We start from the raw sequence: 15,687 nt of genomic DNA, 5'->3' as shown, positions 1-15,687 counted from the left end.
ACCCAGCAGGTTTATAAAAGATACAGGCTCACAAGCCTCACCTGGCGTGAGGCTGGGGTGAGGGTGTGTGTGTATATTTAAAAATCTCTCTAGATAACAACCAGTGGTTTAAGGAACTTCAGAGACTCGAGTCCATTAAAGGTTTGCTGTACATTTCATACTTCGATTCCTTGGATCTCATTAAACTTTTAAAAAAAAAATCTCTCTTGGTATTTTAAAAATTAGTGTTTTACGACTTTTTGATTTGAAGACTAATAAATGGACCTTATGGCTGCTATAATAATTCTGGAACTCTGAAAGATTTGATTGAAATCATAATCTTAAAATACCAACACAGCAATATGCATTCCAATTCTAAATTTTGAAGGCAAAAAAGGAGCTAAAAATTAAAGCATAGTGTTTAGATGTTAAAACAAAGGCTAACATTTAACTGTAAAAATTAAAACTCTATTTAAGCCTTTGAAATCTTTTCGCTTTGTCTTTCAATAACATGACTTCTCAAATCATAGCTATATTTTAATACCTAATTGTCCAAAATCCAAAGGGCTAAATTCTTAGTTAACACAGATCACTCACAGCTCTTTAAGCCCATGGACCCACTATAACGGAGGTTGCACACACATGCGTTTTCGCCCCTTCTCTTTGATGTGTTAATGCACTATCTCCATTACTGTGTTTCCACATCAGTGCCTCCTAGCCCATCAGCAGACTGAGTCATACTGGCTTCAGAGGAAAAAAATAGAGAAAAAGTGCCTTGCTGGCAAATAGCAACAGGTGAAATGAATTATAAAAACACACCCCCCCCCCCCCCTCCACTAAAGAAGAGTTGCTGGAAGCTGGGGCGGGGGGGGGCGGGGGAAGATGACGATGGTGCATATAAGACACAGGTATAAGCGTCTACGTAGGCCCAATCCACCAGGGTCTGTACGTGCAGCTAGCTGTTCCCAAGCAGAGGAACCACTGCTCAGATTCTCACAAAACATTCAGCCATGTCAACACCAATTGTTAGACTGCTACCGATCAAGCTACCTTATGGTTAAGACTTCATGAAATTTATTCAGTCTGTTAAAGAGTGGCTAAGATTGGAAAATAGTATTAATTAAAATCCCTAATCTCCTACTTTACTAAAAACAAAAATATTTGAAAGCTAATTTCAGTTATCCTAGCCTTTGGTATGGCTTAAGAATTAAGATGTAAGTCTCCAGACTCAGGGTTGTGATATTCAGTATAAAAATTCCCTCCTCAGCAGGAGAAATGAGACTTTTCAAATTGACTCGTTTTTGTTCTTTCTTTTTTTTTTTTTTTAAAAAAACTAAGAAGTCTGAGAGTCGTCCTCTGTCTGATATTAAGTTGGCTCAATGGGGAGTCTTTAAAGGGACAGAAGAGGATGACAGATATTGCTTGTATCAGCATCACGTAGCTGTATGCATTTATCTGGGTAAAAATGCCGACTTCTGTTTCTACTCTTGCACGACTCAGAATCCTTATTTTAACAGCTACACTCCAGTCTCAAGAATGCAACATGTTAAAGCGCCACTGGTGGGCAATCGAAGGGTGAAAAGGACAGAAATTCAAACCCAACTGTGTGCCATCAAGTAAACTGTCACTTCACTTCATAAGGTGTGTGGTTCCAGAAACAAACTACTCACGATGTGCAGGTAGTCTGAGTGGAAACAGCAAAGCGCTCCCTTCCTTTCAGATACAACAAAGGCTGAGCTAAAGAAAAACAATTCAGACTTCGATGCAAGAGATAGGATCTCCAATAAGACACTGATTAATGTTTGCTTTCTACTAGTATCAATAGATTTGCCTTTAGACATGAGGGAGAAGTAAAATTAAGAGATTTTTTAAAAAAGAAAATCTACAGAGACAGCACTAAGTAGAAGGAAGAGCCACAGGCCTAGGAGACAGGGCCCTGGGGTCGACTTTGCCCTGCCTGTAACTAACTAAGTAACCCATGGCAGGTAACTTTGTAGATCTTGGTTTCCTTCATCATAGAATTGAGGGGTACAGACTGGATGCCATCTAAAATCTTTCCAGCTCTAAAATTCTGTTATTGTACAACTGAAATTCTATATCCTCTTGGAACCTATCCTGGTGAAAATATTATCCTAAAGATCTGTGCCAGGACTTTGACACAAACCATCTCAAGTCACCGAAGACTTGATTAAAGTTGAGATATAGGAGGTGCTGGGGATGGCTGACTTCAAGGAATCAAAATCTACCATGGCTTAAAGGTCTAGGGCTTGCCAGGCCTTCTGTAAGTTCACTGAAGTCATGCATCACCCTGGGAGCTCATTTCCAAGAAAAAAAAAAACTCTGGATAACGCTGAAATATCCAAATCCACAGATCAGCTATATTGGGCAGAGATGTCAACTGTCGGACGGTACCAGGTGGGTGCCACCTAGAATGAAAGAATGAATGCAAAACACACTAAATGACCGAGGGAAATTTATTTTACGTGTGTGTGTGTTAAGCATAGAGGTCAATCATTCAAAAAATATGAAGGATTATGTTATAGCCTGGGATTCATGGAAATGCTTCTTTAGAAGCAGTAGGCCAAAGTCTTTCCTAAACTTCTGGCCAACCTTGGCTCGTCTGTACTTGGACAATGTCTCAGAGTCCCTCCGACATGACGCTGCAGAATTGGACTGACGATGAACGTCATCCGCCAGCCCCGACTAGGCTTTTAGTAAGACAACTAGTATTTCCCACTGTCTGTTTCTCGTTACTTCAAAAGAATAGAACATCATCTAGAAATGCTTTAAAACTGAACACAGAAAGGTATCTTCTGAGTAAAAAAGTATATCAAATGTGTATGGGGGGAGGTCCTGGACAGATATTACATATAAATTGCTAACTTCAAATTATCGTATAGTATTACTCAGCTAATCTAGTACCGGAACAGTACGATTCATCACATTCTATTGTAAATTGTCTGAAAATCAAAATGAGGGAGTCCTTTACTCAAAAGGTGACAAAGAAAAAACAATTCATCCATATGATCCTTAACTTATTCACTGCAGCAGCTTTACTCTCACAATGTCACTCTTAAAAAAGGAATTAGTAAAACAGCTTCTAACAAGTTTAATCTGTGTGTTTTTTCCTCTATATTATTTTACATCCAACTAGCTGAAAAAGCCTGAAGCATAATTGCCATAATCCTTCATTTCTGCAGTTAGCTTTCTGTCTCTAATTGTGCGCGCGTGCGCGCGCGCGCGCGCGCGCACGCGCACGCACACACACACACACACACACACACACACACTCTCTCGCTCCCTCCCTTCGTCACTAATTTGTCTTTTTCAGATTCTTTCTTAGGCTCTAGGCCCTTTGGGATTCTGACTTGAGAAAGAAGTCATTATAACCAACTCTGTGAATATTGTGTTTCTGAAAGGCTTGGGCCACTTCTTCCTGACAGTCTGCCATTTAGTGGACTGGCTTTTCAAGTTGCCAGCCTAACTTTACCCTGACAGAGCTATCAATGGGGAAAGAAAACAAGAACAAAAGCAAAAACACAAGCCTGCTGCAATGAGCTGTTAAGTATAAAGCAAAAACATGTTGAAAATCAAATTTCCTAACCCATAGCACTGAAACATGTACTATACATGTCTTCTCACATTCAAGCTTCTACTTTAAAAAAAAAAAAAGGGGGCACAACAGGTTATGTATATTGCAAAGTGCAAAGGAAGGAAGATTTAAAATAGAAATAAAACTTTTTCTTTCTTTTTTAGAAAGAATAGTGTAAACGCAAACGGCAAAATTCAGAGCTAACACAGATGGGGCTGCAAAGATGAGCCTTTGCCAACTGTGCTTCATATGACTTACAAAGAATCCCTCCAACATCTTCCTTTTTCTTAGTTTTAATTAAGGAGGAGGTGTTGTAGTCTAAGGAAGCTCTCTGGATGCTGCTGGCTGAAATGCAGATTTGATCTTCCCGTGCTGGTTAGCTAACATTGATTTTCTGCCCCAGTGAAAGACATTTTACTCTGATGCATGCCATTTAAATTCATTTTACACAGCTGCTTGATGTGGCTTGGCAAGGCACAGCCGAACCGGCTTTGTGGGTCTAAATAGGACCCCTGAGTTGGTAAAGGACAGACCCCACGGATCAGCAGCTGACGCCCTTCTCCCCCCACTGCCACCTTCCTACTAACTCATGAAGTGGCCCTGAGAGTAGCACAAGAAAGGAAAAAAGAGGAAAGACGAGTTCTCCAAAATAAGTATGTTTACCTCATTCTATGCTTAGTTCACTTTTAGGATTATGTTTACAGAATTCTTTATTTGTTGGTCCACATTTAGGGCCATGTTTACAGGATTTAGAACTCTCAATTGCAAAATTATCATGTGCTCTTGTTGCCTAAATAAATGTATATTGAATATAAAGCTATTAAAAAAGCCCTCTGTGTCATGCATTCATAACAAGTAGTGAACACACAGTCCTGTAAGTTTAGTCTTTAAACAAAGCTAGTTGGTTGTTTCCGGTTTTATTTTACAAAATTGTCGTATCTTCCTGCTGAAGCTAACCCCTTAACACTCTTCAGTCTCCATGAGATAATCTTATTATTACTATATGCTAAACGATACTGGTAAAAATAATAATATACTTTAAGAGTATTTACTAACCTAAAGACAGTGACAGCCTGATATTATAGTTTTGTAGTAGGAAAGAAGAGAGACACTTTTTGTTGCTGTATGTAATTCCTGTGTCGAAATTGAAAATAATATGGCAACACTGTGTTTAGAAAAAAAAATTCTGTGTTGCATTATTTGGTTGTATTCTCCTGGTGACTTTAATATTCTAAACCTCCTTGGGAGAAGGAAATAATAGAAATCGTTGGCGCAGATGTCTGCTCAGTGATGATGGCGCGAGGCCCCTCGCAAGTCCTATTAAGAACCTAAGCCCTGCCTCCTGCAGTGGGGCTCCATGGGGCCACCGCACTCTGAATTCAGGGCGAGTGTGGAAGCAGGTCCCTGTAGTGGCAGGAATGACAATAACACAGTCATGATAACAGTGCTACACAAGTCCTAGACGACACAACGACAACAGTGGGGGGACATGACGCCGGAGTAGGTGACTTCATTACTTTTACGTAGATAAAAGTTTTTGTTTCCCTCTCAGGCACGAAGGAAAGAAGCCATGCCGAAGCCATGCAAAGACAGGATCTGGGGGACGGCATGCAGGTCTCCACCAAACTACCACAGTACTGCTGGTGAGAATGAAAAACGAAACGGAACAAAACAAACAAAAAACCCAAAACAAACAAAAATAAACAAAAGACAGCCCCCTCTGAGATGGATTTCCTATTAGGTCTTTCACTCTCTTACTTTGGGTGTTCCTTTCGCAGCCAGATGGCATGTTCATTAACAGTTTAAAAAAATGCCCAGGACCCGCAGCAAGTCAGGGCATGTTGCTACCTACCCGTACTGGTCAGGCTGGTTCATCATGGGAGCCTGAGAGTTGCCATAGTTGGGGTGCTGGGAAGAAAACATGGGGCGTCCGCCAGCCCCAGACTGGCTGGGATAAGCAGGCGACCTAATGTATGGTGGCCTAAAGTAGAACAGAAGAACAACTTCTTTGGATTTGTTCTGTAGACAAGTAGGAATCCCCCTGTCCATTATGTTATTTCCACACATAGGTGTGGAGGTTACAGAATGTGGCATAAAATACTCTGTACCATGCAGCTACCTGGCAGTGGAGCTGGAGAACAATCCTTCAAAAAAAGGGTGGGGGACAGGGCAAAGGAGAGAGAGAAGCAAGATTCTCAGATCCAATCTCAGTTTTACAGTTCTGAAGCATAGCTTTGACTTTGGTAAAAGCCAAAAAATAAACAGTCTCCATTCAAACTCCTGGAGAGCTCTGATGGGTGGAATGTGAAGGTGAGGCTTTGGAATGGTCTACCGATTAGAAATAGAAAATGAAAATGCATGGATGTATACTTATACAGTAACTTATATAAAATTATATATAAACTGATTCAGAAAGGGAGCACAGCAAGGCTTTTTAATCAAACAATTATGCCTTAATCTCTACAGTTATCTTCTTCCCAGATCACTACCCAAGGCTTCATGTCAAATGCAATCAAGTACTTTCTCCTTAAAAAGGAAATAACTTGTGCTTTTTGAGTTGTGACAATGGACAATTCATTTAAACCTAAATTAAAACTTCAACTGGACCAGCCAAACCAGTCCTCACGGACAGGTTTATTAAAACATTCTCTCTACAGCCTGCATAGGTTCAGTTCAGAGGTATAGCGCTGGGGTTCAGAAGATCCTAAGTAATTGTAACGCGGAGGAGAGGGTGGGGGGTGGGGCGGAGGGAGAGGGAGAGAGGGGGAGAGAGAATGTGACTGACTTTCATTTTATTATGTGGAGCAAACAGTGAGACTGGAAGGGTCCCTAACATTCCCGAATAGCAACTTCAGAGGAAAAGCAACAAAGGGATACATTTAAACACACACACACACACACACACACACACACACACACACACAAAAGCTCTTATTTCCCTTTGACAAACTCAGAATCCTCTCTCTTTTCTTCTGAAGATACCGTATGTTCATACATATCTGTCAGTGTCCATTGTTTTAAAACATACCTTGACATATGTTAAACATAATTCAAACATTTTTACATGTGAGTCTTTTAAAACATATTCACTTTGCCTCCTAAATTTTTAATTCAGTTATTTTTATACAGGTCAAGTATTTACTTCAAGAATTAATTTTAAAATTCAGGATTAAAAACAAGTAAGTAGTTGAGGCTAGAGCCTTTGCTCTAGCAACTTAAAGTTTCAGAAATATAATCCTTGTTTTATTAACCACCTTTTGGTTTGGACAGAGAGAGAGCTATGCCCAGAAAAATAAAATACAACATAAGAACGTGACGTAATAAATCTCACACATATACATTTAGACAAACACACACAATACACATATGTACACATACAAAGTTTCTATTTTAATAAAGACTTTTATGGTGAGGTAAAAAAAAAAAAAAAAGGGAGAAGTTCTTTTTGAATGTTTTAGATTTTAGCCAGTTTTTAGGCTCTAGACTTTCCCGCCTAAACCTCACTGTGTTAAGTGGAACCACAAAGACACTCGCCGTGCCACTGGCTCTAGGTTGCTTGGTGCAGTGACTATTCACAGCTGTTTCAAATAACCTCCCACAGCTGACTTGCCCACCAGTGATTCCTTCTTCCATGTCTCATACAACATGATCTATTGTTTACTTCTCTGACCTTTAGGGTACAGAATATATTTAACACAAAAGGAATGGCCAAGCCAAGGGACCCTCTGCTGCTCTCCACCCCCGTGTGAGCCAGGGATGATGCAGCTCTGGGCTCCGCATGTGTGCACACATCCACACACAGACCGCCCTCCCGACGGCATACCTGCTTTGTGCCGAGCTCGCAGCGGCCTGCATCACTGCGGCAGCTGCCTCCTGTGCCTTACGGTTCACGGTTGGCATTGGTGGCCCCATTCCTGGCCCTCCCTGCTGAGACATGCCAGGAGAACTAGGGGTCATGCTGCTCATATTTCCAGGAAAGGGTCTGTTCTGCATCCCAGCTGATGGCATTCGTCCCAGGGGCATAGCACCACACGGCTGGCTTGGCCCTTGTCCATGCATCTGGCTGTTGGCATTGATGCCCATGCCGGGCCCTGGGCCGCTGTAGCTTGCACTGGGCACCCCACTATATGTTGGGGGTCTGGAGTAGTTACCTAAACAAAAATCAAACACAAATTAAAGCCTTTTACTTAATATTTGAACTTGTGAAAACATTCACTGGAAACACTTGGTGTCCAACAGTGTCATCAACACAGAACATTAGTCATTTTCCTCATTAACCCTTTCCCCTATTGGCGCTGATGAGGTTGGCAGTCAAAATACGCGCTCTCTGCACATTCCAAAGGCAAAGAGCCACACAGGACCACTGTAACATGGAGGGAGACCCAGGCTGATCACTGAAACCATCTGTGAATGGACACGGGATGCTAGTGCTGCGTGGTGCTTTAGCTCATCCAGCACCTCGTACTCTTAGCAAAATTTAACTGAAATAAGTATTTCAGCCCCCAGTCCGCAGGTGAACACCAATCTGAGACTGCACCACTACATCGCGACCACACTGGACAGTTATGATAAAGCGTTCAGAAGGTGTAAGAAAACATGCACATGTGGTCAAAATCACCCTTCAAAACCCCACAGGAGGTGTCATGTGGAAATGCGACATTAATCCAGCACAGTTGGCTTTTCTCTGGTGTCTGGAAGACTTCTTTTGTTTGAGCACCAGATAAAGTGGCTGGTTTGCACTTGATGCCACGTCTCATGAAATAAGTTTCAAGCACTGGCATGGCACTCAGCCCAGCGAGATGGTGGCACTATGGGAAGCAGGCAGGGTCCCAGACTGAGATAAGCGTCCAGAGTCTCACCTCCCATCTCTGCTCACATGGGGCACGTGCTCACGGAGTAGAATGGCCTGGACTAGTGCAGTAGTTTTGTTTTCTCTCTCCTTCACACCTTTTCTTTTGATTGAGTGCACATAAACTACATTCAAGTAAATTGAAGGCATATATAATGCCACTTCAATAATAATAATTGCTGAACCATACTATGTGTGAGACATTGGGCTAAGTGCTTTGCATCAATGATTTCATTCTTTTCTCCAATAATTATATGAAATGTAGATACGACCATGACTCCACTTACAAATGAAGAAAGTCAACAGCTAGTAGGTTAGGATTCAAGCTCAAGCAAAATGATTATGGAACCCATGTAATAAACCAATAAAATATGCTGCCTCCCAGTAAGTGACTGTTGAAATGAAATATGTGCAAAAGGATAAGTGTCTGTAGAATATGGATTAGTGTTTCTCCACCTGTCCTTACTACTTTCTGGAAGGATCTCCTCATCTATATAACATAACTGTTCTAGGCACAGGGAATGTAAAGTTAAATACAATGCAATTCCTGTACTCGAGAAGCTCACGACCTAAGTGTGTGTGTGTGTGTGTGTGTGTGTGTGTGTGTGTGTGTGTGTGTGTGTTAGGTGGAGTAGCAGGGGTAAGATGAGAAAAAATACAAAAACAAAAAGATAACGCACTGTGAAAAGCATAAGAGAAAGAAGAATAAGTCTGTGTCGGGTGGGAATATGGGGGGTTGTCCATGGTCGGGCGTTGAGTGAAAGGTTTTGAAAAACCACCTTGGGTCGCAACCCAGGCGTCCGTGTGGGGCAGGCTTTGGGATCTGGGAGAACTGGGGCTGAGGGAAGACTCCCTATATATACTGACCATGTGACCTTATAGCTAAGTCGTTTTAACCTTTCTTTGTTTCATTCTCTTCTCTGTAAAACAGAGATAAGCCTCTTCCATATTGTCTACTTGAAGAGTTGCTGTTAGGATTAAATGACGTAACATGTAAAGTATCTCAAACGTTGAGTGCAAAAATGCTAGGGGGTTACTGTCGGATGGTGATTGAGGCAGTAGAGGGCAGAGGGAGCGCCTATGGAAGAGGTCGTGGACGACGGCACAGACAGCGAAGCGGCAAACTCAAGAGCAAGTCACTGCTGAGCTTCATGGGGCCGCGAGAAGGGGACAGAGGGAAGAGGCCCCCATATACCAGGCTTCCAAGCCCGGGACCTATTCTGAAGGTGAGAAGGAGCTTCTCCAGGTTTTCCAGCAGAAACTGGGTTGGATTAGTAACAATAAAAGCCAGCAACTGCTATTTCCTGTGTGCTAAGCTCAGTTTCGAGCTCTTTGCATTACCTCCTTTAACGCTTACATCAAGCCTAAGAGGTCCCGGTCATTATCACCCTCACTTTAGGGAGGAGCCTGAGGTGCGGGATGTTGAGTGGCCTGTCCCAAGGTCACGTGGCTAAAATGCCTCAGAGCCACAGTCTGCACCCGGGCTGTCCACTAGCCACACCCCTGACTGGCCTCTCAAATACTTAAGGAAAACCACACTTACATCACATTATCATCACAGTCGTGAGAGCAGGTTTTCTCAAGTGCAGACCACCTACAAATCTGCAAGAAGCCCAGACTATTCAGCACTGACTGGTATTTGCTCTGTTAGGTGCCTCACGTGAGCTCTCTTACGTGGCTGTCTATCAAGTGTATTACTCACTGGAGATGGTGTGAAGGTCACTGTTCACACAGACCACGGGCTGGGCACACTTTCTGTAAAGGGCTGGAGACTAAATACTTTAGGTTTTGTGGGCTAGATGGTGTCTGTCAAAACTAAACTGCCGGGCTTCCCTGGTGGCGCAGTGGTTGAGAGTCCGCCCGCCGATGCAAGGCACACAGGTTCGTGCCCTGGTCCGGGAAGATCCCACATGCCACAGAGCGGCTGGGCCCGTGAGCCATGGCCGCTGAGTCTGCGTGTCCGGAGCCTGTGCTCCGCAACCGGAGAGGCCACAACAGTGAGAGGCCCGCGTACCGCAAAAAAACCAACCAAACAGACAAAAGCTAAACTGCCACTGCAGCCCTGACGTGGCTGGGAGCAACACACACACAAACGGGAGCCCCTGCGTTACAAACATGACGGCCGGCCAGAGTGGCCCTAATCTGCTGAGCCCCGCCACAGACCGGTCTTGGGACAAGCTTCTTAAGAAAATGCTCCAGCAACACAGAAAGTGACTTGTTACAGCCAGCAGCTACTTTCCCCTGAATATCCCTGGAAGCCAAAGAAAGGCTGGAGAGGAACAACCGAGCGAGGCACTGGCCGTCCGAGGAGGTGGAATGGATAGGAAAACAAAAGGGAAGGGAAGGAAGGGACAGGAGAGGTTCAACATACATCACCTCAGGTGCCCCCGAATTGCATTGTGAGTTAGTCTTTTATGCCAGCACCTCAAATTTAAACTGCCTTTGCATGAAGATACTCTGCCTTTGCAGATGTAATCAAACTGATACTGTTTTCAAGTAAAAGGTGACCGTTCACTGTTTATCAAAGTTCTTTATAAAAAGTTCTGAGGTTGCTCTGAATTTCCCGTCCCACGGGACCACACAGAAGGTCCCCGTCGGTTTTCCCATCACACTGTCTCCGCGGAAAGGGCCCCTTATGCTCATCCTGGTTGGGAGGGACGCAGAACAATGGGCAGGATGCTGTGTCCTGCCTCTTCCCACGCCTTCTCTGAGCACAGTCCTCGAAACTCTTCTCTGCAGCAGGTTGGAGACTCCCCCCCCACCACCCATCCCACTGACCTCACAGCCCTTCACTTCCAGATTATCTGATAACATCAGTGAGATCCAGCGGTGCCTTTCTGGCTCTTGCTTTTATTAAAAAGAAACAAACTCATTTACACTTTGAACACAAATGATATCAATTCACATATTCTTGCTATTGCTCTGCAGCTAGTTTCCACCCCCCTCAATACCTGATAAGCGACTCATTTGGTAAGAAACTTTATTCAGTGAAAACATACGTACCTTTTGCTTTTGAAGGAAATGAAATGACACTTTCATCTTATCTTACAAAACAAGCATTCACCTGGTTGTTGCAGACTATGCCCACAGTGCATATGAGAGTAAGGTCCCTGATTCTGTGGAATTCTGCTTAGAGGTGAAGTAGAATGCCGTTCATACTTGGAACAGAGAAATACTGTCACTCTGGGTTCCTGCACCTTGGGTTTAACTGGCAGTCAGGGGCTGTATTTTAATGAACACAAAGAAACAACTGAGATGTTCAGTAATCCTCTACTTGACTTCTAGCTTTTTCATTCATTTTATGTACTAAGAAGACAAGAGCTGGGTTTCAATCGCTTTGCTCAATTCAGCAGCTGGTCTTCGTTGCACAGCAGGAAGCATTCTGTAATCGGGTGGAGTATGCGTCAGAGCACAACCACCATGCACACCCATACACGCACGCGTGCACTTGTCCTTAGAAAGGCCCATTGAGTGCTGGGCCCCCAATCTTATTTTTCCTCAATCAGTTAGGCTGATTTCACGAACTGGCACTCAAAAGCACATGTCAAGGGAATATGTTCTAATTATAGAGGCCTCTATTTGGTAGAAGAAATACAAAGTCCCCTTTTCTTCTCCTTGAAACTTTCAAGACTTTCCTCATTAAACTCACATGCCTGGATAAAAATGGTTTCTAAAGGCTTTAAATGGCTTAAGAGGCAGCAACGGATAAAGCGTAGGCTCTAGAAACTGGGTTTGAATACTGGTCTGACACTTCATAGGGGCATGACCTTGGACGAGTTACTTAACCTCTCGGAACATCAGTTTTGCCAGGTAAAGTAACAATAATAACGGGGAATAGGTAGAAAGTGACTAGCTCAGTGCCAAGCATAGAACTACCTAAAAAATGATAGCTATCACCATGATCATCAACAATAATACTATTATTATCAATAAGCATGAATATGATGTTTTCTCCATCATCTTTTGAAAATGTGTGGAAGGAGTGAAAAATGATTCACACCCCCCCACTTTGCCTACTCGATAACATATCTTTCTCCCCAAAATAAACAAAAACCAAATACGTAAGCCAAGCAAAATATGAGAGAAAAAGCCAGGAATGAGAAGCGCAATCTTATTTCCATGTTTCTCTAATAGATTAGTAATTTGTTGGCACTAGCTCTGACAGAAAACAGATGGTTCCAGCATTAAGCACAATGAAGCCTGCAGATGCTGGGCCAGCCCACCTCAGCTGGACGGGTCTTGCAGCCAAGTACGAGAGCCCACAGTTTTCAAGTGGGTTCATCTTGGCACACCAGCTTTGGAAAATTGGTCACCAAATGAATTCAGATTTCAACCCACCAGGAGTTGTATTCAAGCACCAGACAGAGGAAGCCGGAGCTAGACTCTATTCAAGTCACCATCATTATTTTAGAGGATCACAAATAATTCTGTACCTGGCTCTAAATTTTCAAATTTGCTAGTTACAATTAATATTCCAAGCTTACTGCTTTTATTGAATCATTAAATGCTTCCGTTCATTTTACTTCTCAGTTTCAACCATACAACAATTACTTATGAACAACTACTACACGTAAAGTCCTGTATTATTCCCCTTTGCTGTGGAGGGTAAAATGGTGCACAAATCATAGAATAGACAGCTGACCCTGAGTGGGAAAAGAAATAAATGGATAATTAGCTATATACTATGATAAACATATTTGTGAATTAGGGCTAAATTTGGCCAGTAATCATCACTTCACATAGCCATCTACTATATAATATTGTCATGTGTATTGAGGTAGAATTTATATGCATTAGCAATCATATATGCCCTATAACCACCAGCACAGTTGAGACATGGGATATTTCTATCATGACAAAAAGCTGCCATTTTGTGGTCAATCTCATCCCTACCCCTGGCAACCGCTGATCTGATTTCTCTTCCTACAGTTTTGCCTTCCCCAGGATGTCACATAAATAGAGTCACAGTGTACTGTGTCTGGCTCCTTCCACTCAGCACCATGCTCTCCAAATTCATCCGTGATGTTGTACATCCTCCGTAGTTTGTTCTCTTTTGTTGCTGAGCAGTATTCTATTCTGTGAACGCTCGGGCTGTTTCCAGTGTCCGGCAATCACGAATAAAGCTGTTGACATTTGCACACAGGTCTCTGAGTGGATATATGTTTCATCTCTCTTGGTAAACTCTAGGGATGAGAGCGCTAGGTTGTATGATAAGTGCATTTTTAACTTTGTCAGAAACTCCACTACAACACATATGAGAGTTCTCATTGCTCTACCATACATCCTGGATGTTGCCAATTTTTAAAAAATATGAGCCGTTCCAGTAGGTGTGTAGCGGATACTGTTCTGGCTTTACTTTTCATTCCTCTAATGACAAATGATTTTGAGAGTATTTTTCATGGATGTAAGATCCTTGCTGTGCAAAAAAAAGTTACATTTAAAAAACCTTCTTCCCACGCTACCTTTCTCTCAGACTGATCTCACAATGCTGTACTTTCAGCCACTGCTTTAGGAGAGAAACAGACTGAGTGAAGAAGACCACAGATGCAGATTCAAAATGAAAGTGAACTTACCCCAAGTTGCGTTAAATCCTACTATTTGTGGGAATAGCGATAATTTATCTTTTGAACTGATATATGACACCATATTTTTCCTAGGTCAACATGCATTTTAAAAAGTCTTCAAAATGTAAAAATAATATTACATAAAGCTTGTAAAAGAGGAGAAAAGACCTATTACCTTACAGTATGACTTCAGTAGTTTGGGTTTTTTTTTGGTAGTTTTGGTAGTTTTCTTCCCACATATGTTACTTTTGGTGTTTTTTCCCATATATGTTACAGTTTAACTCCTTTAAAAATTTAATTATACAGTGATGCAAGCACAATATAGAAAATATAAAAGCACAGAGAAAAACAGACAACCATGGGCTTCCCTGGTGGCACAGTGGTTGGGAGTCTGCCTGTCGATGCAGGGGACACGGGTTCGTGCCCCGGTCCGGGAAGATCCCACATGCCGCGGAGCGGCTGGGCCCGTGAGCCACGGCCGCTGAGCTTGCGCGTCCGGAGCCTGTGCTCCGCAACGGGATAGGCCACAACAGTGAGAGGACCACATACCGCAAAACAAACAAACAAACAAACAAACAAAAAAACCAGACCACCATGATCCTTAGTGCCATCTCCCAAAGATAATTCTTAAGCATTGAGTAGTCAACCCAATACCCATCAACCATCAACGCAGGGTCAAGAAGGTATACCAGTGTCTCTGGAACACTCTGTCTTCATCCATTTAGGAAACAGTTCTTAAGAGCCTCTAATATGCCAGCTCTGTGCTAACAGATGGGGATTCAGCAACGAGCAAAGCCAAAGAGCTTACATTCTGGTGGCAGGAGACAGGCTAATAAACAAATCTAGAGCATGTTGTGTGGTGTCAAGCGCTCTGAAGGAGAACAAAGCAGGGAGAACTTACACAGAGTGGAGAGGGCAGGTCCCTGAGCCAGTGACAGAGGAGAGCCACGCGGGGAAGGGAGCTGTGTGCGTGCTGGCTGCCTCTGTGTAGAAGCGCATCTTTGGAGAAACCACCGCCGCCAAGGCTGACGTCACACACAGGCTTGGGGGGACATATGGTAAGTCCGATGCCACTATCTAATTTCAGAGCACTGAGTCTTGAGAGCACAGGCCCTCAAGGAGCAGGGGCATAAATGTCTGCGTGTGTGTGGCCTTCAGAAAGGCCACACACACGCAGACATTTCACACACAATGCTCAGTTTCCCCTTCTGCAAAAAGGGCGTGATACGAGATTCTCTATCTCGTGTGATTGCTGTGAGGAAAAAAATATTAACAGTAACTATTGTTGGACACTGACAATGGTTAGAATCTGTCAAGGAATAGAAAGAAACTGTTCCAATATTAATGTAAGATAACTTTTCAATCAGTGAAATTCTTTCTATTATATATTGCATCATATGCCTAATTTTACTTTCAAGATGCACAGATATTAAATTTATTTCTCAAAGTATAAGAAAAAGTAAGTACTCACCTAAAAAATGTAAAATTGTATTATCTTAATTCAATAGCCAAATTTGGCATAAAACAGTAACATCCCTACGGTAAGGAACGAAGGATTCTCAGTCACTGTCGTCACAGGTGCCTGAGCACCTGCGTCCTCCCTAGGCTCAGAGCCGCTGTGCCCTGTGCACACCCACAGACTGCCTGGGAACGGCGCCCCCTGGAGGGAGAGCTCTGATCTGCTTCACCTGACGGCAGGTGCA

At 42.9% G+C, this 15,687-nt stretch overlaps 1 protein-coding gene across 1 annotated transcript in view; it reads right to left on the bottom strand.

Moving 5' to 3' along the window:
• ARID1B (AT-rich interaction domain 1B) overlaps nucleotides 1–15,687 on the bottom strand; it is a 409,766-nt gene that overhangs the window by 50,808 nt on the left and 343,271 nt on the right. The window contains 1 exon segment of the mRNA XM_089922181.1: nucleotides 7,395–7,722. Within this exon segment, the coding sequence (XP_089778307.1) occupies nucleotides 7,395–7,722 (328 nt within the window).

This window comes from Delphinapterus leucas, chromosome 12, assembly GCF_059928025.1.
Source record: "Delphinapterus leucas isolate spDelLeu-1000000601 "Yukka" chromosome 12, BTC_Dleu_Yukka2, whole genome shotgun sequence".
NCBI classification, from domain to species: Eukaryota; Metazoa; Chordata; class Mammalia; order Artiodactyla; family Monodontidae; genus Delphinapterus; species Delphinapterus leucas.
This window is presented reverse-complemented; position numbering and strand designations above follow the sequence as displayed.